The 24,549-nt window shown below is 32.8% G+C and overlaps 1 protein-coding gene across 4 annotated transcripts in view; it reads right to left on the reverse strand.

Annotated features, from left to right (window-relative positions):
* Positions 1 to 17,557: 17,557 nt before the first annotated feature.
* Positions 17,558 to 24,549, reverse strand: part of LOC145692944 (uncharacterized) — a 729,891-nt gene continuing 722,899 nt past the window's right edge. For all 4 annotated transcript variants that reach the window (XM_081768533.1, XM_081768531.1, XM_081768529.1 and 1 more), the window contains one exon: positions 17,558 to 18,610. In XM_081768533.1, coding sequence (XP_081624659.1) covers positions 18,516 to 18,610 — 95 coding nt within the window. In that variant the 3' untranslated portion in view covers positions 17,558 to 18,515. The remainder of the gene's footprint in view (positions 18,611 to 24,549) is intronic.

The raw sequence follows: 24,549 nt of genomic DNA on the forward strand, positions 1-24,549 counted from the left end.
GTTTCCTTCCAGCTTCATATGCATGACGTCATAATATCCAGGTGCGGTATATAGAAAGAAAGATAAAAGCAGGACATCTGGAGCTGTCCAGATGTCCACCACAGGCTATATAGGACTATTTGTGAAATATATTATTGGTAGTATTAGTATTATTACCCCAGAGATTTTGAACCAATTTGTCACTCCAAATACCTAAGGACAATATAACACATATAACTATTAGCGAAGATACGGGGGGTATGGAGGCAGTGCCCCCAAGGTAAAAATTTGAGAAATACATTCATTACCTCCTAAAGCATCATCTAACTTTATTATTAAATTTGTTAAGAACCATAAAATAAGAATAAACAGTGTACACAAATGATATAAGCAATATAAAGAATTAAATTATTTTTATTAAATGAATTAATTACTTTAATGTATCATTTCCAAAACTGGCTCCGGATACGCTTGATATTTGGTGCTAGTAAATGCTAAAGTAGACAAATTTCTACAGGCGTTACAAAATATATTACAGTACAAACTTCCGTATCCAGGGGAGTCTAGGGGACCGCCCCCTAAATTTTTGCTGCCCTCCTAAAATTTTCACGGTAGGCTTGCAAATGAACTATAATATGGTTCGATCGGGCCCCCTAACTTCAGCCGGCCCCCATTCATTTTTGGGCTGAGTACCGGCCTGGGTCTAGATAATATTAATGCCGTAAATACACACTAAATCTCTAGTTTTATTTGTTTCATGTTTACTTTCAAGAGACGATAAGAGAGAAGAAAGCACTGTATCTGATCGTGAAAAAAATAAGAGGAAACTATTTCAGAATTCTTGTGAAATACAAACAAATGGAAACTATATAGAAAATACTTGTTATGAAATCATAGTTTTTATATTCTGCAATTAGAACCTTGCTTCGATAATATTAATAATTACTGCAATGTGAAATATAACGAATGAGAATACGTTGTAAAATACCTTTTCATGGTGACAGCTATTAATACAACCTGCGATGTATTCCGGCTGTAGATTATATTCGTTTCTCATATGTTTTTATAGTTCAGTTTCACAATCTTCTATTTTTAGTATTATCAAATTAATGGTTGGCAGGCACTTACCCACCAGTTTTTATTGGGAGGGATCCAAAGTTTGGGGGGAGGAGTCTATGTAATATTGAACCGGTGTTATTCTATATCCGATAAGTACTGCCACATATATTCTCAGGAGAAAATAATAGAACCAGATATTTTTTTTATAAGAAAAGAAAGAGTGCAGGTGAAGTGTAAGAAGAAATCTTTTGCTATATTAATTCTCTGATGAACAAATATAGTTTTATTAAGAAAGTGTATATATATTTCGAGTTATGGAGTTTAGGAGGGTTCCGAACCCGATGGGCCCCCACCTGGGTGCGCCTTTACTGGCATATATGTGTTCAACAGCATTCAGTTGATATTGGAGAATAAAACATGAGATTGTAACTTTTTCAATTTTCATCCTGCATTTCTATTTATTTTTATTCTTTTTTTCTCTCTTTCTCTATTGCATACACAGTTTCCATTATATATTATCTGTGTGTCATGTCTAAAACGAACACCATTCTACCTGAAGATATACCCAAAGGATTGTCAACGTCAACCCTTATAAAATATATACATACTTTTGTTTTATCGTCGAAATTTTTTTTTAAAAGAAGAAAAAGAAGAGCCAAAACAATGCGACAATACTACAAACAACTTTTTCAAGTTTTTATATGAGGAAAAGCATTGTAAAACTTGTCTTCTGCATCTTCGCTCTACTGTTAGTAGGGAGAACGATTTATTTTCTGCTCTATATCGTCATTGGTTTATAAGATAAAACTCGCATCCTTCAGGTATATTCACTTACACTTTTACGTTAAAAATAATATATATATATATATATATATATATATATATATATATATATATATATATATATATATATATATATATATATATATATATATATATATTCCTAAAAATAATAGAATATTACCATTCTTTCGAGTTCGACCATTAAGATTATAGGAGCATCCGGTACTCTTAAAATGGGTTTCAAGTCTTTTAAATAATTAAAAAAATTACTAGCTGAACCAGCGCTCTCTACAGAGCGTATCATTCTCATATAAACATGAATCTCCTTGTCATTTCTCACATCTATATATATGGCCCTTTACAGACACAAGTGAAAGACGTCTTGATAAAAATCGACAAGGGATACCATAAAGAGATTTTTTCGATTTTTTTTTAATATCTCGCACCGTTTGCAAGATTTAAGCCTACTTCCGGTTGGAGTTTCTAATTCATGTATAAGCAGTGTTCAGTGACGGCTTTAGCAGATAGGCCGGGTAGACACGGACCTATCCAAAAATTTTGAAAAAATTTGAAAACGCTAAAAGATGTATTAAAAAGTAAATATATTTTCCACTATTTTTATTAATGGTAGATAATTATTTAATAAATAGCATCAACCACTACCCTAAAAGTAATTTCCTACTGTCATTACTCAAATTTGTATATGTATCCATAAGCGAGGGAGCGGGCCTAACCAACATTAAAATCCTGAAGCCGCCCCTGTCAATGTTTCCTTTCTTCTTTATAAGCAAACATATTACACACACAATTAATTATAATGTCAGTGATATATGGTGTTCATTGGGCAAAACGCTCCAAGCAATAAAGATTCATCTAAGACCAGTCTCGGACTGGGGGGGTATTGGGCCCCGACAGGAGTCTCACTTAAAGGGTCTTATCTTCTCTTCCCATGTAGCACGTAGGAGTCTCACAAAGTATAACAAAGTCTTGTAAAACCTTGGCGCTGGGGGAAGGGTAGCTTTTCTCCATAAAGCTGTCAGGTTCATTTACACGTGGTAATGGGGCCCCATGCTGGGGACCTGTTTTGTTTCTTTATGGTGTTGCAGTAACTTGTCAAACGACTAACAGAGGGCCCCAGCAGGACTTTATAGAAGTAGTCTCATTTCGGCATTCATGGGGCCCCAATACACATTTAGACAATATGATGCTGGGGCCACATTCTTCATATTGTTGAAACAGAACTTTATAATGCTGTTAGAACCTTTCAATCTCAACTGTGCCCTTGCTGGCGCTGCTGTCGATGTGTGTCTTCCCGTGCCTTCCTCGAAAGAGGAGGAACAAGTTGCTCCGTCCGAGATCTTTCAATTGCTGCATACGGAAGCGTTGCCACAATGAATTGTTTCACGAACTTCGCTGTGCACTGCCTTGTTAGCCATTCTGAGTAGCGTACGATCTTCACTCGTCAAGACCAAACGACTAAATGACAAATTGGCAACACGGCTGAGGTCATTCACTTCTTTATCTAAAGCAAAGGGAAGCTTTCCTCCGTAAGGGGATGGAGGGGGTAGGACCGAAGTATGTTTTACATATTTTTCGAGGGCACACTTGAAATAGAAAGGTTATAGTTTCATTCCAATAATGAGACCCCATGACTACATTCAATACTGGGAACTACCAAACTCCGGGAACGGAACAAACTACGAATATATACAGAGAAAGAGAGAGGACCCGGCAGGGATTCCTGCGCTCCTGCCTTGGCCAGTGGCCAGTCCGAGCCTGTCTTAGACTAGAATAATGGTTATCCTTCGTTTTTCATTATTATTATTTGGGCATGAAACTAACGCCTGAGAAATATACTACTCCCATATACGATTATGTGGTGTTGGAATGTATAACTCGCAGGATATGTTTTTTTTAAAAAATCAACACTTTCAGTGTAAACCTAAAAAATGTAATAAAGAAATAACGGCCATGATTTTTTTTAAGTATTCAATTAGAACTGGACAATCTACACACAATTTGGAATCGACCAATGAAAACGGCACGTTTCTAGCACTTGCGGATTTTGAGATCTCATTCTAGAAAGGATTGGAGGCAAACATACAAACTTTTGTTTGGAGACAAACATAAAAAAACTAGCATTTTAATATATACAATAAACTTTACTCTTTTGCTAGTAATCATACCAAAAGGGATAGTTATCATAACTCACTGAAAAGTCAGAATTACTCAATAAGTTATCCGTATTGCGATTCCAATAGTATCATAATTATCGCTCAAGATACTTCCTTTGAAAATATAGTATCCAAATAACATCTAACAATTGAGTGCTTCGTGAGTGGTCCGGGATTCAATTCCCACTCGGGATACTTTCCTCGCAATAAAAATCGGAATAGTTGTTCCTATCAACTTTAACACTCACACTGCCAACGAGGGGGAAGAGGGGTACTTTGTGTCCATCACAGTATTTTTTTAAATATCACTTTTCTAATTGTTTCTTTAAAATTGTAAGAAAATATGTTATTTCTTAACATGTTTAGCTAAAGCGAATACCTTACGGTGGTTCAGATCGTACGTTAGTGTGTCTCATAAATTTGCTATTTTAAGTTCGTGGTCACAAAGTAGATGTGACTGACATTTACAAGTGTCACTCCTAGATGGCAGCATAATAAATAGCTATTCGTGTTATTCCGTGTACTCTTCACTTCAGTCACTGTAGATTTTTGTGAGAGTTTCTAGCTTGTTTCTTTTGCGAAATATATTTAATCTTAATAGGTGGGTACAAAATGACCTCCCCTTGGTAGTCTGCGTTAAAAAAAAAATACCCAGATTGTGCTAGGATTAAACAATAGACTCCGTCTAGTGTAGTCTTGGTGCTGAAAACGTAATCAAATTGTAATACTTTTTTTTAAAAAAAATCAAATAGTTAACGTAAATTTATTAAGCACTAAATATTTTGTCACCTCTTCATATTATTTAGGGTCAGTCTTTACTAAGCTGCTCCTACTAACCCACATGTGTGCTTCTTAGTAGACGATTTTTTTTTTTTTTTTGTATTTGTATATAAGACCTGCATATTTATCATTATGTATCATACAGGTAGGTCATCAGAACGTGCTTACCTGAAGACCAAGTGTACTACCACGAAAACCAGAAAATAAAGAAAGAAAGAGAGAGAGAGAGAGAAAATGATATGAAAGTGGCCTTGAATTCTATTTTGTCAGTCAATTACTGCGGTAGTAGTAACAGGGGCAGGTGGCTCAAATAATTGTAGAATACTAATTTTTGTACTCAATATGTGAAGTTTTGAGTAAACATTCTTGAAGTAAAATATTAAACTGCTTACTTTATTTTTAACTTGTTTGGCTTGCATGTATTTCTTTTCTGTCCTTCTTTCTTTCTTTCTTTTTTTTTTTTTAATAACAACTTTTTGTAGTAGATTTTCAGATTGTTGCGTGGCTTTTGCCCATCGTGCTGTTTCTCCGATGTGTGCTGTTGCTCGTAATAATTTTCTACTCGTGGTTATTGGTTATTGCCTGAAAATCACGAGTTTCGAAGCTGATTTCGAGCCTAATGTTGAAAAACCTTCTTGACAATCTGAATCCTGAATCGGTTACATATTTTAGATAAAGAGCTATACATTTTAGAGATTATTTAAGATGAGAGGTAAACAAGTTTTATAGCTGCTGTAGTTTAGTTCCTGTTGGTTGGATTACACGGTATCTTTATCTATTTTAATCATTTCTTTGAAAGGCGAGTATTTTTTTTTTTCAAAAGCAACTTTTAATTTGCAATATGTTTTCACTATTTTTCGACTGTTTTGTAGATCAGTGGTTGGAAAATCCAAACATACCAATCGAATTGTGGAGTGTTCATGCCTTATATCCCCGTATCTACTATGCTGTGGAGAATATTGGAATCGCAAATTAAAAACTCTAATTAGATCCCCAGTGTCTTTCTCTTCGTACATCATCTGATAATGAAGCAGTTAGCAGCAATTTCGCAATTCAGTCAGGTAAAAATGGTTTATCTGCAAAGAAAAGGAAGACAATATTGCATGTAGATAACAACCCCAGAGCAAGGGAGTGACAACAATATAAAGAAGATTCTGAAAAAAAAAAAAAAAAAAGATGCAACTGGAGACTTAATCAAATGTATTCGTCCATTGGTGTACATATAGAAGTTTGAATGAACACTGAATTGCATTTCCGGCAACAACAGTTGTCAATTGGGTTTATGAATTCTCTGCTTGGAAATCAAATTTAACTAAATATGAGCTACGAGTTATATCCTGTAACGATAACGTGTAGTAATATGTATATGTTCTTAAGGTCGCTGATCCGTATCTTACGATATCATTTCCTATGGTCTGTATCGTATGGTATCATTTCCTTCTTTTGTGGTCAGACATGTAGAAACTTCTTCCCTTTGAATAGTTCTATATACAGTATGTGAGGAAGCAAGGGCGCCGATTCCTCTGTAAATTTGGGGGGAGGGCATTCAGATGCAGAAGGTATATATATTTTAAGACAAGTTGCATTCAAATTATGCCAAATATTGTATATTCATAAATACAATAGGGGGCCCACATGAGCTTTGGGGGGCCCGGGCCCCCAGGATCGGCGCCTTGTGAGAAAGCCATAGTGGATGTAAATGATGTTCATAAATGATGTTCATTTATAAAGAAGATTTAATTATAAAAATAACATGTTAAATGCAGAAAATCCACGAAAAATACAGTAGTTCAAATAAATTAAACTTCTTGTGTTATCATTTGAGAACAGTTAATATATGAACTATTTTTGAAATATTTCTATAATTTTAATATAACGAATTTAGGGCTATTATATAACCTAAAACGTCATAATCCTTGGCCTTAAACAAGCATATCTAGCCCCAAGCCTGAGTAAAGTGTGAGTTGAAGTTAATTTTGGTGTTGGAATTTTCATATTAAATTATTTACATTCCTTATGAATTTCACGGATTGAATAGATCTTGCAGTATCTCATTAGTGGTTTACAGTACATTAGTACTAAATAGTAGTTCATATTTGGATTTTAGTTTTTTTTTTTTTTTTTTTTTTAACATACGTTACTGCAGTAGTTTAACTTCAAACGGCAAATATAGGTCCCTATTAATAATGCAATAAAGATTAATATTATGTATTAGAAAATGTAATTATCTCATCCTCCTATGATTGATTTTGTAAATTGATTCAGTTCCTGTGATTGACTTTGGACAAGACCAGTTCTTTTCGGGGAAAGCCACGACAACATTCTTCTTTCGATCATAAACGGGGAATCAACATTATCGGGCAAAACCCCGGAGCATTTCAGATATATCTTCTCAGTGAGTGTGATATATTCTATTTTATCATCAATTATCAACTATTTATTTATTATTCTATTATTTGTTGTTTAATTATATTTATTATCAACTATCTACACTGTGTTATTTGAAAATTAATACTCAAGATTTTCAAATGAATTTGAAAATGGATTTTCAAATTCAAAATAATTAGTACGAAAAAAGGTTTTAGAGCCATGTCCTTTATAGCAGAGACACATTAGATAGTTTATTTCTTTGTTAAAGTTAAGCGTGCCTTTTCAATACCAAGCTATATAAGATGTGGACCTGGAAACTAAGGTCCAATCCGAAGCACCATAATGCATTGAAATTTCAACGCTCTTCTATCTAGAATCGAGATGAGTTGATTTTAATGTTCCGTTTAGCAGCGAGGCTATATGAACGTGGGCCTACTGATTAACGTGGAATCCGAATCACATGAGCTCCTGCCGGGAATCGAACTCAGGTCTCCCACGCCAAAGCCGCGTAAGCTAATAGCTTAGCCACGAAGGAGCTCTTCATCCAGAATCGAACCCAATACTCTATGCAATAAAAGCGCACTAGCTAGCAAGTAGACTAGAGGCAGAGCAAGTCCCACAGGATAAAACTTGGTAAACGAAGATTGTCATTTATTCTAACAGAAGACAGAATCAATGGAAAGAATCCAGGGGTAAATGTGGATCTGAAAAGGTAGAGGGACGCATGACGTCACGCCGTCTCTCGTGCCTATCTTTGGTAGTATTTTTAGGAAGTGGAAGAACGCCATAGATTTTTTTGGAAGTGGAACGGCGTACCTCCGCATTCCCCCTCACTTTTACCTTTGAAAGGATCTCAAAGGCATATTGACACTCCGAAAAATGGAGTGCCAACCATGAGCGGCCAAGAACTTGTCAATAAATGTATTCAAAATTCTTGACACTTGAACAAAATACCATTTCTCAATATTGCATTTAGTTTAGTAAAAAAACTCAGATCCTCAAATATACCCTCAGTTCTAACATGCATGAATTTTAAATTAAGCATAACGAGATTTAAAAAAAATGAAGTGCATTTAAATTACTATCTTGCTCATACCATTATCCATTGCTGTTAGGAATACACATACAACAGCAGGAATAAAATGATAACTGTAACTTTATGCCATTGGACATTTAGTAGCGACACCATGCGCTAGGAATTCTTACGAAACAAGAGTCTAGGCTGTCTTATCTCGAATACATGTCGTGAAAGTGTTGGCTTGTCTCGAAAAATGACGTTTCTATTGGAATACCAGTCTTGTCTCAAATTCTGCCTCGTCTCGTCTCGTACACAGTCGTATTTACTACCAATAGCAGCGACACCTTCTGACGCAGCAGTAAATCTGTTGCTTGCACTAGAAACGGCAGCAGCATTTGACAGGTCTCACTGGTTCGCCGATTATATTGTTGTGGTAGACCCGGGTTGGATTCCTGGCGGGAGATCATGTGGTTCGGATCCCACGTTAAGTTGTAGGTCCACATTTCATATAGCCATGCTACTGAAAGAGACGCTATACTGAAAATCAAATAAAATAAAAAATGTTGAGGGGTGTATGTAAATGTTTAAGTTTCCGATTCAAGAATTAGCAATTATCTGCGATGACTACCCTACGATTGCCCAATATATTTTTTTCTAGTCGATAGACTGAGAAATTATAGCACTATAGATTCAAAGCCTTAGACCGAACTATATACATATCAATAATAATAATAATAATAATAATAATAATAATAATAATAATAATAATAATAATAATAATAATAATAATAATAACAATAATAATAATAATAATAATAATAATAATAATAATAATAATAATAATAATAATAATAATAATAATAATAATAATAATAAAGTAATACATTTGAATAAACATCCTTTTAAAGTTAATAGTATCCGCAAAAGAATATTACAAAATACAATATAATGCTGCATCAGTCTGTGTTACAGTGTCATAGATTCAAGCCCCTGCGCCCGACCCGAACTATATAAGCGTTAACATTTTATTGGATATTCTGCAAAGAAAATGGTAATATGTATTAAATCCCTGCCCAACCTTTTTACTTTCTTCTGTTCTACCCTCCATGTATATAAATAACTTCGGAGAGCTATAAACCCATCTTCATTAACTTGCAAATGGTATATCAAAATTCTATAATGGGAGGGGGTGACTTCTGCCAGGTATTAGGAAGATGGTAGGAGATGAAAAGGGACTTCTAACATGTTTTATTCAAGAACATTCCTAAATGTGAGAAGTATTCAGCCTAATGATTGTGGTTTTCACATTTTTCCCCGAAAAATAAAAATCTATAAGGAACGAAGTCTTTACATTGAGAAAATGTATAGAAATAAGAAATAAATCACAGACACGAATTTCAATGTCGCCAGTGCAATAAAAAAGAAAACCGTGAAGGAACTAAAGGTGTACTGTGTAAGTTTATTCAATTAATACATCGTTGAATGCCATGTTACTAAGTTAACATCTCATTAAGAGAATTTGCAGTTCCACTAATGCCAATTATCACTGGTCATAATGAGATCACTCATTTGGCTGAAGTCTTCATAATTTTGTACTCGTACAATTTTAGTTAAACAATCCTTAAACTGTTTAAGGAATGTTATTAAGACAGCGACACATAATCTTGAGAGTTTTTCACTTCACAGTCATAAAATAACGTTGCAATTCCCTTTACAAACAAGTAAAGGACAGGAAGACACTCAAAGGGAATGAATTGCTATAGACAAACATATAAATGTAGTATTTTAATATATAGAATGTTGTATATATATTGTAATTCGATATCCGAGTACTCCTTATTGTGGGTTCACAAACTTTCGAAGTTGCCAGCTTGTAATAGGTTTTATCATTCAGATTAAAGCAAAGCGCCTGAAATGTCCACCAACCCGCTATACGGAGCTCCTCTACTGGTTGCCTTTCACAAGGGTATCTAGTTTAAAGTCCTAATGGCAATATACTGCGACGTTTGTAGACGGAAAGAAAATGTCTTTAGCGAATGTTGATTCTAGTCAATGTTTTATTATTATTATTATTATTATTATTATTATTATTATTATTAATATTATTATTATTATTATTATTATTATTATTATTATTATTATTATTATTATTATTATTATTGTTTGTCTGTATCTTGGGCTTGTCGACAGTGGTCGCCAAAGGTATTCCGTGCGATTTTTTGCATTCTATTATTTTCGATTAATGTTGTCAGATATTAAATGAGCACTCTTACTTCGATAGAATACCATTAAAGGGAGAAACTATTATTTGAACTTTCAGAATTCGAAATCATAATAATGAAAGTTCATATATTACAGTTTTTTTTTTTCAATTCTTCGTTGGTAAAATGTCAGCAATATTTGGAAATAATTGTAACAGAAAAAAATATCCTTTTAACAAGAATGTAACGATATTTTATAGATAATAATAATAATAATAATAATAACAATAATAATAATAATAATAATAATAATAATAATAATAATAATAATAATAATAATAATAATAATAATAATAATAATAATAATAATAATAATAATAATAAAACACGAGCTACCCGATTTGCGGTATAGGATTCAAGCAGCTATCGCTTACTTCCATCGCTCCAGCCAGACATGCTGGTCAAAGTATTGGAAGAATTTGTCTATCGGTTGTGTAGAAGATCAGCTTCCAGAAGCTTAATCTATGTATCAATAAGTAATTTTTATCATTTTTATATCTTTTACATAACTTATTTAAATACCAACATATATAATTTATACATATTATTACTATTATTCATGATATCAAACCTGAAGTCATTATAATTTATCTAATTTGGCTTGAACTTTATTTAAGTATTTTAATTTTAAATTTAAAAAAAAATCTCGTAAGTTTATATTTTCTCTATATTTCATAGTTTCAAAGTCCAGAAATCTTTAGCAGAGCAGAAGGCCATTTATTCTGCTCAATGACATCTACAACTTTTAAGACTGCAAACTCAAAAAGGTAAAATAGAATTTAAGAAGTGTAAAATGTAAAAGAAGTTGTAACATGCTATACAGTATGTATAGACCTGAAGGAACTACAGGGACTGGAAATAAAAGTTGGTAACCTCGACTCTTGGCGACAGAAGTTAGAGATCCGTTTCATTGTAAAGGATATAAAACTAACACTTATTATACACTGCAACGCGTACATATACATTATTCTAGTGTACACGATAATATTTGTGTGTTGTATGTGTTTGTGTGTGTAAGTGATCATCTGTGTCTTTATTTTTTTACTTTCAAACTATTTTTTTTTTTTTTTTTGTTACTGTAAACTATAGTCTTTGAATTTTATATCATGTTTAGGTGGTAGATAAGGCTTCTATTATAACTTTAACCTCGATATGTAAAACAAGTCGAAATAAATAAATAAAACGTGTAGCAGCAATGTGTCAACCCTCTTCAAATAATAGGTGTTACATTTTGTCTTAACCATAGAATACACATCTCCCTACATATTCCCTGTTCAGCGTAAGCTCTAAACTCCGACAAACAAAATATTTGTGTCCTTCCGCTCGTCACAAATACGATTGGCTAGTGATGTATCACTCCCACTCCCCACGGGGGTGAGCAAATTATACACGTGCATTTTGACAATACTGTCTCGTGTTGTCCAGATACTTACAGCAGCAGCAGAAAAGAAAGAAAAACTCGAAAGATTAAAAAAAAAAAAAAAAATTGAATTTCGCTGGTAAACAATTGTTGTTTAGTGAGTAAATGTTTACGTTGTTAGTGTTTCACCACAACACTCGCGGAACTGAGATTCATGCCAGCTGTCTTTCAGGCTTGAAAACAGAACACGCCTTCACAGTTGAATTGGCGCCATAAGTACTGCGCATGCTTAGTGTTTATTTCTTTTGTTTCATTAACCACACTCGATTGCAGTTTTATTAGATAATCCGTATTATATTTTTGTCATTTATATTAATGTAGCAGTTTTATATGGAGCTTTATAGTAAAAATAATAAATCACATGAACTATTTTTTTGAGGGGTACAAGCGTTTGTAGACCAACAGCAAATCAGCGAGATTTAGTTTCACGTGGCTTTGTTTATCGCAGTTTAGAGCTTAGGCCGAACAGAGTTTAGAGTCCTTTGGAAGCTCCCTGGCATGCGAACCTTTAAGAAATTCGTTGAATTTTCTCTTACATGTTTACGAGATTCACAAAACTTAATCCATTGTTTAATTCCACAATGTGTATTTGGATTATAAAATTTTATTTCTCAATTCGATGACTGTGAAGCAAGTTGGAGATATTATCCGTTAAGAGTAAGGAAGCATCTATTAAAAATCTTAAAACTATAACTGTGAAATGTAGAGGACATCCAGCAGAGATCTACACAACAAAGTGAAGCGATTATAACTTTGATTTATTAATAGTAGCAATGGCAGTGGGATAACGTTACCAAATTTAATTTTAAAAAATAATCTAACTTTCACAAAAACGTTTGTGAGTTCATTAAGCTTAATACGATATGTATATATATAGTGGCGGATCCAGGATATGATCAAGGGAGGGGCTAAACCATAGTTTGCCGCTTTATCCAGTGTAAAGCAGGATTGAAGCCCATTTTATCCAGTGTATACCTGAGCGTCAAGGGGGGCTTGGATCCGCGCCTATATATATCGTAGTGTGTGATATGTAAATATTAAAATTCATTGTGTTATAGTGTTTGTGTGAGTTGTGTAAGGTTCTATTAGTGAATAAAAGAGTAATAGTGTTGTTACTCTAAATAAGAGTACTGATCTTTTGCTACATTGTATCCTTCTTTGGACTGATGGTTAGTAGTACCACATATACCAAATTGTCCCTTTTTCAGGTTGCATTCGCTGGAGTCCAGCTGGTGCTCTAAGCGATCTCACCAATATTAGATCTTATGATACTGTGGTGACAGATATAACTTAGTCGTAAGACAATATAACAAAGGGGAGTCACCACTAACGGGGTAAGTGATTTTAAACAGGAATTCACGTTAACAAGAACGTTCACACTTGAGAGAGAGAGAAAAAAAAAACACTTTTTACATAAATCCTTTCGGTTATCTATTTTATCTTATTTTTCAAATCCTTTTGATTCTTTTAATTTTCTGTGAACTTACCCTTTATTGGGCATCTGTGATGAAAGATCGTAAGTGATACTTTTTTTTTTTTCATTTTATATGTAATTCATTATTAAGTTATAAAGTGCAGAGATATTACACAGTTTTAATATCTCGATATTCGTTTACGTACACCCAGTTGCGTATAAATAAACATTGACATGTAGAAATTTCCCTCAGAGTTAATTTTTTGTAGCAGTTGTATTTAAACGTCTAACAATCTTGACTCTTGTATACGTATATATTACATGGTGGCTCATAAATAATGGGACGATAAAAATTATATATTTATTAAACTAAAACTTAACCTCATGGACTATATTGACATAATGTATCCACTTTTCTACGAAAAAAAAAACAGCTATTCATGTGTCTAACAATTTTTGTAGTGCAATGTAATGACAATAGTTGTGTGGCTCAAATTCCCTGTTTGGACTCAACCCACAATGCGATAATAACGCAGCAATAGATCTATATGAATAAACACTATTATTTTAGTTTCAATTCCTCAAACGTCTTTATTCATGTATACGCATTTTTTTTCTAACAACTCCAGAGAAAAAAAATAATCCGGAGGATTAAGATCTGGTGATCAAGCTGGGGATTCAATTTGTCTCTGCTATCCAGTCCACTATCAAAAACAGGAAGGGGATTTGAACCAGTAATTGTTATAATCATTTTGTTTCTAAGGAAATAATTTTGTGATATATAGTTCCTAAAACATTGTTCGTATAGCTTTTTTTTTTATCATGATAAAATGAACAAATAAAATACATAACATTTTTATGTCCCATTACTTTTGTCACCTTGACTTTATAAGTGCAGTCAAATTAAACAGTTCAAATAAACTTCAAGGGAGATGGGGTTATTTAAAAGTCCAAAAACTGCACAGGTTTCACTGTTCTTTAAATGTATTATATTAAAGAATACTTCTCAAAGTTCTATAAGCAATTTAACATGGAGAAAAAGTTGTGATTTTATTTAACATGATAAGGACATGATGTTACGTACCATTTTTTTTTTTTTAAAAAAGAAAGAAATTCTAAATGTCCCTTATTTCTCTAATTATGGCCAAACGTTTAAATGACAGTAATGATGATTGGGGGCAGTTTTATAGCTGTTGTGCGTTTTTACCATGTTTGTTGAAGGAAAGAAATATAACAATTGATGGCAGAGAGAGAGAGAGATTCAGACAGAAACACAAGACACATACATTGTTGAAGGAAAACGCATGTGCATGTAACATTGACAAACTTATATATATTTCAATATTAGTTTTTTTATATTCATGTCTATATATATATTTTTTTCTTTTATTTATATATGTACAATTGTTTCTTTAAAAGTTATTTCTTAACTCTATAGAAATTTATTATAGCAAGTTATTGACTTGTCAATGTCGACTCTTTTGTTGTTTTGCGTTATTATTTTTTGTTATTAGAAATATGTTATCATTACTTAGTTATTACAAGTATAAGTTAACATTATTTAACAGTGCTCAGTCGATAGCGCTGTACTCTATATCCTTGTCTTTTTTCTGAGCATATAGAGGAACAGCATTACATTACTATGTTACAAATACCAATAGGTTTCAACAGTTACAGAGATGCTGTACGCACGTACAAGAGGCAAATGAAAGAGTTTGCTTGATCTTATAATTATAATAATAACACTTTCCGAAAAAAATAACATTAATAATAATAATATACTAGTATATGTTGTTAATTTTTTGTATATTTTTTGTTGAAAAGTCAAAATACAAGGATTTTTTTCCTTTTCACGTTCTTTTACAATCAAGAAATATTCTAAGTCATCTGTCTAAATGGTAGCACAATAGGGTGACTTAAATACTTTCTTGGCTCTACTTATAGATATGTCAACATTTATACGTAATATATAGATATATCGCTTAGCGACGTACAGTACATGAACAATATAGTACAATTTTTAAAAGCCCATTCAGGCAAATAAAAAGATTGGGCACATTCGATTTAAAAAAAATAACCATTATTATTTTTAAAATCGTACAGTCTTGAAATAAGGGACTATTCTATATGAACATACATTTCTGCTTTGTTTATATATGTTTCTTTTTTAATTTTTATAATGTGCGTATTGTGTTTCTATAAACATCTTTCTGTATCTCTTTAATGCGATATGTGGAGATAGTGCATGTATGTATGTGTGTGTGTGTGTGTGTGTGTACGAACGTGTGAGAGTGTGTATACATATATAAATGTATGTGAATTTTTGAGTCACCATGTATGTGCCTGAGATGATTTTATTATTATTATTATCGGTATTTCTAAAGAAAATGATGCGGATAGCGTAAATCTGTACCTTTTTGCCTTTGTTATTTCATTATACTACACTGTAAAAATAATCTTAGAAAAACAACTGAAAATTGATTAAAAATGAAGCAAATAACGCGTAAAGATACAGGTAGTTGAAATGTTCTTTACCTTAATTGCTATACACTTTGGATAAATTTACACAACCTTATACGGACGAGCACATAAAAATAAATAAAACCGAGCTATATTCTGATCATGCATATTACAGTATATCTAATAGTAGTGATGTTTAATACACTAAGATTACCAGATATTGCATTGTTTTGATGTTATGCCCATATGTCCCTACAAATTTCTTATGGGGCACAAAACTGTTTCTTCTTCAAACACAATGTTAATGCTTTTACCAATTGTTAATTTTAATTTGTATGGCTAAGAACATGAATACCTAAGTATACTTCTCTTAACCAAAAGTTCTCATATTTCAAAGTTTCAATGGGAGAACAAAGGATTGTTTCTTGAATCCTAGAAGAGGAACCAACAGTTATTTTACTATTAGCAATGAGAAAATTGAATGATGTTTCCAAACCAGATAAGGTCTGTATAATGGATCACCACTATATTACTGACAAGAGGCATCCATTGTTTTAATGTCAGGTTATCTTCATTGTATACTACATTTTTGCAACATAAACTCTTTTTACACTTCGTAGGTAAAGAGTCTGTGATTTACTAGGGAAGACACTAATTCAATTCCCGGTAGGTGTTTATGTTGTTTAGTTCCCATGCTAAACAGTTAATTAGTATAGTCTCACATAGCCTCGGGCCTGAAATAAATAAAAAAAAATATAAACTTCTTTAACAACCCACACATTTTTAACATTTGAAATTAACTAGGAGTTCACAACGTTTTAATTACCTAACTGTTTCAAAGTTTTTGATCCTAAGTTTGAGCATCTATTACAAATTCAACTTAAAATCACTAATAATAATAGAAAAGAACAATTTGCATCAAGATATTCAATCCTCTGTTAAATAATCGACTAGATTCGGGGATAATTCTATTTTATTTCTCAGTCAGCAGTTGTTTAATAATTTCTTGGAAGTAAGTAAATTGCAAGAAATAATTTTTAAGTGTATCTAATACTCGCTGAATAATACTTGTAATATGAATTGTTGATCATTTTATTTCTATTTTGAAATCTTCGGGTCATCTTAATATAAACTGACAGGATTATTATTATTACTATTATTGTCAAGATTTTTTTTAAAACAAAGGCTAACTCGAGTTATTGTTAATACTTATTAAAAAAAAAAAAAAAAACTTGCATTAAAATAGTGTTCACAGCCTTAAAAATTTTTTGTTTAGCTTAAAACATGAGCAAACGAAATGTCATAAACGTCAACATACTTAAAAAGACCTGATAGAAGCATGTAAAACATTGAAATTACAAATTACAATTTTCATAATTACATAGCAATTATTTCACAATCTGTTTGATATATATATCTGTTGAATATATAAATATTCTTCTCTCTTTGTTCTCTTCAATAGCTTGACGAATATATATTACTTTCAATGTATTATAAGTTAGAAAACAACAGTACCAATTAATTAAGAATAAACCTAAAAACTTTCTTAATTAATAACAGGGTTCATTAAAAAAATGAGAACCCATTATGTCAAAATTATATTTCGTTCTTCGAAGTTCTTTTTAATGATGTCATACATGTACACACAGACATCGGCAAACCTTTTAAAGCAGAGTGTAGGAATATAAAGTTTAGGAATGCAAACATTTCCGGTCCATTTCACGTATTGCAAAACATTAAGATATACTTCACATAGATCAGATAAATTACCATTCTCCTAGGCTCTCTGACTATAGGCTAGCTTTACGCAGATTTACACTATCCGCACCGCAACATGACTTTTTTTTTTTTTTTGAAGTTTATTATGCGTACCTAACAAACTTCCTATTACAGTATTTACAAATGAAATGATGTACGATCCAAATTCCTTACAGTTTTGCAGGCTTACAGTATCTTTCAGGATATGTGACGAACACATCAGTAAGTGAGAGTTTATTAGTAGTGTGTTATTTTTACTTATTCTTTCTATTTTAAATCAGGCTCCAATGACACGTAGCGCTTTGTTTATCTTTAAATACAAATTGTCCTCATTATATAGGCTTAATTCTTTTTAAGTATATGTATTTACATACATACAACGTTTTCTCTTTCTAAACATTTTTCCTTCAACTATGCTGTTTTCACCAAATTCTTTACAATTTTCTTATTAGCCATCACAGTTTATCTGATGTAATTTTATTTTTTCTAACTCGAAGTACTTTTTTAATTTAAACTTTTTAAACATTAAACGTTCAGATTGCTTTCTTTTTCTATACGCATGATTACCACACACTCAGGACCCACTCACATAGAACACAAACGGAACACAAACACAGCCTGTTTGCACAAAACGATCCTATATATATATATATATATTTTTTTTTACTCATATTTATATATTTTCTTTCTATATTCTTTTATTATTTTCTTTAACTACCGTTAAGTTTACGATACACACAAAACGCTACCATTAAACTGTACACCACACAACAATCACAAGAAGGGAACAATTTCTTTCCCGAAATTCAGTTCTACTTATTTAATCTTCTTCGTCATCTCTTTATGTACACATATTATATAGCCTTTGTTTGTTTTTTCAGTTTCTTTTCTACTTACAAAGTTTATTCATTTATTTTAATTTTTTTTTTAAAGTTTATTTCTGTCCAGTTGACGACGATGCATTGTATGTATCGAAGCTGTGCTGCCACACTGGGTATTTCTGCCGAAAACATTGTGAACACAGACAATTGGCCCCGTGTCACTGATGCTCCAAAGAATAGTGTCTTGATCGTTTCCAGAAATTTCTGAAAAATCCTCGTTTCGATCTGTTCGTATCTGGGGCAGCTGCTTCTCCTAGAGAAGAAAAAAATGAAATTACATTTACCATTGTTGAATACATATAGTAATGCTAAAAACTAAACAAATCAAGCAAGTTTGCATATATTAAATCAGGTATGTTCAAGTTGGAACAGGCGTAGGCCAATCACAGAGGACTTACTAATGTTGAGGGCCGTATGAGACAATGTATAATATTTTCATAACAATCGAATGGCTATATTTAATGGAGAAACTCGGTCATCGTAAACTAACATCACAGGAACACAGAAAACCAAAATAAAGAAAGGCAGAAAAATCTATTTATTTATCATTTTAGTGACAAATTCGATTCTTCATGTTCTGAACTAGTCTCCCAATTTTCCAAAGTGGACATCAGTTATCCAAGAAATATTTTCAATTCAGTTTAAGATTACGTAAGAAGTATATTTTCAATTAGGGGTGGAAGAGGAGAGGTACAACTAGTAATAACAGAAATTGTTGCACCACTCAACACTTTAGAAATTCTCGCTGTACTCATCGAGCTCATCGAGTCACGAATCCGGTAATTCGGACAGACACTCGGACTTTGAACTCATTCCATTTAGCTACAACAGATTTTCGTGTATATATATATATATATATATATATATATATATATTAATATTGAATTGTTACTTTTCAGTTTACTGTGGATAGTTGATTATAGTTTTGCGTCATCTATGTTAAATAATTCTGTAGATGAATATGTAGGAATCCCTGTAAAAATTTCTACATAATAACATGTATTTAAGTTATTAATTAGACCTAATAAGCCAGATTTGTTTTAGTAGGATTTATTTCAAAACATTGGTTAAATACGATAGAAGAAATATTTGCCGAGTATTTAAGATTTTTCCGTATTTCTTTTAAATTGCTGTTAGTTCTATCGGATTAATTTCAAAATTTCGAAATGGAATAGAGTTTTCACATAATTAAAGGTGTGTTATATAGCGTATGCGTTTCCATGGGAATGTATCAACATCACTCTTTCTACGAGTGTTCGCAAAGAAAACAGACCACTGATTTGTATACAAGACCTCTAGTCTATAATTATTCAAATCGTCATAGAAGGATAGATCCTATATGGAAATTGTGCTGGTTATAAAAATTGCATTTTCCATTTCTATGGGTGATTTCTAAGCATAAGTTCACAACCTATTTGACATAAGTGTGTTTACAGTACTGTAAAAATATATATTTAAAGTAAATCCTATTACTTCCTAATTGTTTTATTCGCTTCATCATAGCATAGTTCTACATGCTTACAGATTACGAGTTACTTTATATATATATATATATATATATATATATATATATATATATATATATATATATATATATATATATATATATATATATATATATATATATGACTTCGATTGATGAAAAAAGACAGCATCTTTAATCCTATACAAAATTAGAAGAGTTTTTGTCACTTGGACTCTCTCCCATCTACATATAACGAAAGAAGAGAACAAGAGCTCAGGAGTTTTTTAATATTTCAAAAGCTAGTAAACTTAAGACGATCCTTCTATTCTGATTTCTTAGTTTCAAATAACTTTCCATTATTACTGGCTTTTCAGAATGTATTTAGTATGTAAATGTCACACTATTTCTTCAAAAGGAAAATTATATTGGTAATAGAACAGAGTATATATTTTCAGCTTATAAATATCCATACTTAGTGAAGAAGTGTTTCCCCGAAATGCTGACATAAATTTACGATCATAATCAATGTGACAATGTTATATTATATTAATTGTTTTCAGTGATAGATGCATATACAAACGTGTTTTTACATTTTCCATATTTTATCCCGAGTCACGTTGGCAGTTCCCAATTTATTTCTGGTGTTAACACGTGTACAGCACTTATAGGCATATATAGGCCTATATATGTTCTGTATAATAGGGCGCTGAATGAATTTCCTTCCTTCACGATCGATGCTACCGAGTTTCATGAAAAAAAAAAAAAAAACTTTCCATGCACAACACAACACGCTTACAGCACCACCTACCGGAAATCTATGAGAAATAACCGTTCAGATGATCGTTACTTCTACTCCCACGTTCACACTTTGCACTGAATCTTCACTTTCAATAACAGCGAATAAAAGAGATAGCCCTCTCCCTTTTCATTCAGGTCCCGACGGCGGGTTCCCAAACGTTTCGTTTATTCATGCAAAATTGGCGTTTTATTTCACTGCTTATTTAATGCCATATCTATTTGAAATTAGGGCAAACTATTATCTTTAAACTACTTATTGGACGATGAAGATCAAAATAAAACTGCACAAAATGTCTGTCTGTCTCTATTTAGAAGCATACAGTATGATAAGACAACTCAACATCAAAATAGATAATTTAAGCACAGTGGCGGATCTAGCTTGGGACCGAGAGGGGTGACAAAAATAACTTAACCTATTATTTATACATTTTTGAAAGCGTATACAAAGCAAAGCATTTATTCTTCATTGGACATTTCTAGGAAACATTAATAGTGGTGAGCTGTATATTTATATTCAACACTTATTTTCTCCGACAATTTCTAACTTGAATGTTAATTACAATTTTCTGCCATATAAAACGTCAGGCCCGTGTCAACGGGGGTCTAGGAACCTGGTCCCCCTTAATTTTTTACTGACCCCCGAAAATTTGCACGGTAGGTTTGCAAATGAACTATAACATTGTGATGAAATATAATATGGTAGGTCGGGCCCCCTATCTTCTACCGCCTTCCCCCCTACATTTTCGGGTTGGCTACGGCTTGTGACTAAACTGTATACTTACCGTATCTGTAAATACCTACAACTTAATTGATAATTCGTACTTCATGTTTAACTGTTCCTACTATCTGTTAACGAAGTGCGTAAACGGATTTCAAATTAAAAATGACTTGCGTAAACTCATGGATATACCTATCATAGCCTGGGTTCTAAGTTCCCAATTTTTACCTTCAAGATCCGCCACTGTTTAAGCACGATTGTCTCAATTTATTTGTTTATTTATTCCCATATGCACTAAAATATATCATCACTAGTGTTGCCCACGAAATGAAAATTCTGCAGTCTCGTCTCAAGTCTCGTATCGAAAACGAGACGAGACGTACATTTTCAAATTCGAGGCGAGGTGAAAAAAAAAGTGATAATTCTAGTCTTGTTTTCGAGGCGAGAAGCTTCTCGAATCTCATAGGCAACACTAGTTCACCCAAGTCTTGGATCTCAAAAACTGTTTTGGTATTATGTGATTTCATATTATGAAAACTATAAACTTAGATAATGATTGTACGAACATAAAGAGGAGCATTTATCAATGTTGAAGAATACACAAGTCATTACATAGTATACTCTAATACGAAATATAGTTTAAGGTTGGTGTAAACGGACAAATTTTGCCGTTAGATGTCACTACAGTCTTTACCTTTCACGAAAAATTTACATTATCTTCTTATAGATTTCAACCTAGAGACTTCAAATTTTTAGAGAAGGAACTTCATAACGTATGGAAGGCAACAATCCGTGCCGATTTTTTTTTTTAAATTTAGAATTTTCTTCATCGTTGAAACAGTTCCATTGTTAAAGGTTTAGATATCCATTTCAACAATCAAGCCGTTTTAACAATGAAGAAAATGCTAAATCGGCACGGATTCTTGCCTTCGATAGGTTATAGAGTTCCTTTTCTAAAAATTTGAAGTCTGTAGGTTGAAATTTGTAAGAGAAATCGTGAATTCTTGTGAAAGGTAACAAATACATGAGAGAGAGATAGGAAGACTGTAGTGACATCTATCGGCAAAACTTGTCCCTTTAAACTAACCTTAAAATGTTATTAAATGACATCGATTATGGATCTCTCGTGATTCTGCTTAACTTCTAGGTGGAATTAAATAAAAAATATCAGGGCATAAATTTTGTGCATAAATTTACAAAATAAGACGGGATTCCCCCTCCTTCCCGAGAATCAAGACAAGATGAGAAAGACGTTTTCGAGAATCGAGGCTTAAAGAGATTTCTACAAAATTTACGAAACGAGATGAGGAAACCTAATATCTCATCTCGTCTCGCGGGTATTAGTACTCAACATAATCATATTCCTAGGCATGGACGCACGTCCTGGCTGGGTCAAGGGTCTCATACTTCACAAAGTTTGCCTGAGACCCCACAGTCTGGATATCTTTGCTTGCATATGTTGCAACGAAACACATACCGGTATCTTAACAGCCTCCTCCAAAGATATACTCAAATCGGCGCCACTGTTCCTAGCATTAAAATGGTTATATATTTTTTAAAACAAACTTCCATAAACAGTTTGCAAAGTTAAATTATACTGAAGTAATTAAACAGTGTAAAAGGATGTTGACCAGCAAGGGCACCCATGTTGTGGTTTCCAAGGGAGAGGCAAGTTTAAACGACGTTTCAAAAATAGTTTCAAAATTTGCCATAACTAATGTAAAAATTCTATTGGATTTTTTTATATTCTAAAGTACAATTTCCACTAGGGGCAAGCGCCCCACCTTGTCCCCCTGATTGGCGCCCTTGCTGACCAGTCATAAATTTAATAGCTACCACCCGAGCTTTCGTCTGGCAGAACGGAGGAAAAAAAGTCTTGAAATCCTCACTCAGAGTGAACGGTCACCGTATTTGTATTCGGAACCTCCTAACTGCGATGCGAGAATGCTAAACCTAATCACTAGCCTAAGCATGCTCAGTGAAACTGTATTTAACACGAATTCCAAGCCACAGTAACTGAGGGCAGGTTATTGATAATATTGATTTTCAACGACACTGCATTAACTACAGAGCAGAGCAGTTAAAAGTGACATTATTCATAATTTCCTAAGCTAAAATCTTCACTAGAGTTAGTTACTTGTTATAGTTGGTATTTTATGTATGCTAAATGAATCTTATGGATGTTGGAAAGCGTGGTTTAAATATACGAGAACACTAACAGAATAATTACAGGAAAGCTCTACTTAGTAAATCGGTGTTCCAAGATTACGACGCTTTACAGGATTCAGAAGTACAGTAAGTTATAAGGAAAATGACTCTGTTTTACTACGGACAATAAACTGCTTAAATTTACCAGATGCTTTATTTAAAAAAAAAAAAAAAGTTTATGGAACGAGCAATATGGCTGTTGAGTTTTTAATTTCTCTTATAAACAGTATGCTGTGCTCCAAAGCGCATCAAGTTTTATTTTTATTTTTATTTTTATTTTTTAATTGAAAGAGCATTACTTTGTTTCACCCAAACATACAGTAAAAAGCAGCGAGAGTTCGTTGGTGTTTTGATTAGAAATTTCAGAATATTAATACAAAAATCGTTAAGAGTTGGGTCTGATACAAGAACTTTGGGACCTGCCAAACATTTCATCAGAAACCAACAAGAGTATTGGGAAAAATCAATAACCACAAAAAATTCCTGAGACATCAGAAAAAAAATCGAATTGCTTTCATGAAGTTCTGTATTCAATAGTCTGTACACGTGCTTTAACGCTTGACATTTTCCATTGGGTACATAATTTTTGTTGTTGATTGACAATTAAAAGGGAACATGTATACCTATTTGAAAGAAAAAAATGAAATGAAATATTTTAGTTTAACGTCCCACGATTATGCATTTTAGACTAAGGGAGACGATGATTAAGGTAAGCGAATGATGATGCAAGAATTGGTGGAATGAGAAAGTGGGAGTACCACGAGAAAACTCACGGATGTGATGGTGTCCACTACAAACTTACTTGGTCGAGGATTGAACCAAGCACCCACGCACCAGACATGAACGCTCTACCACTGAGCCACCGTGCCGCCTAATTGAAATAAGAGTTATTGAACTCCAGAAGTAAGAAAGTGTGAAATAACGAGCATGAGTGTCAATATATGACAGCAAATTACCCAAATAAAACCCATCTGTCCGGCCATAGACTTTCGTGAGGAGGAAA

This window comes from Thermobia domestica, chromosome 8 (genome assembly GCF_964235325.1).
Source record: "Thermobia domestica chromosome 8, izTheDome1.hap1.1, whole genome shotgun sequence".
Classification (NCBI taxonomy): domain Eukaryota; kingdom Metazoa; phylum Arthropoda; class Insecta; order Zygentoma; family Lepismatidae; genus Thermobia; species Thermobia domestica.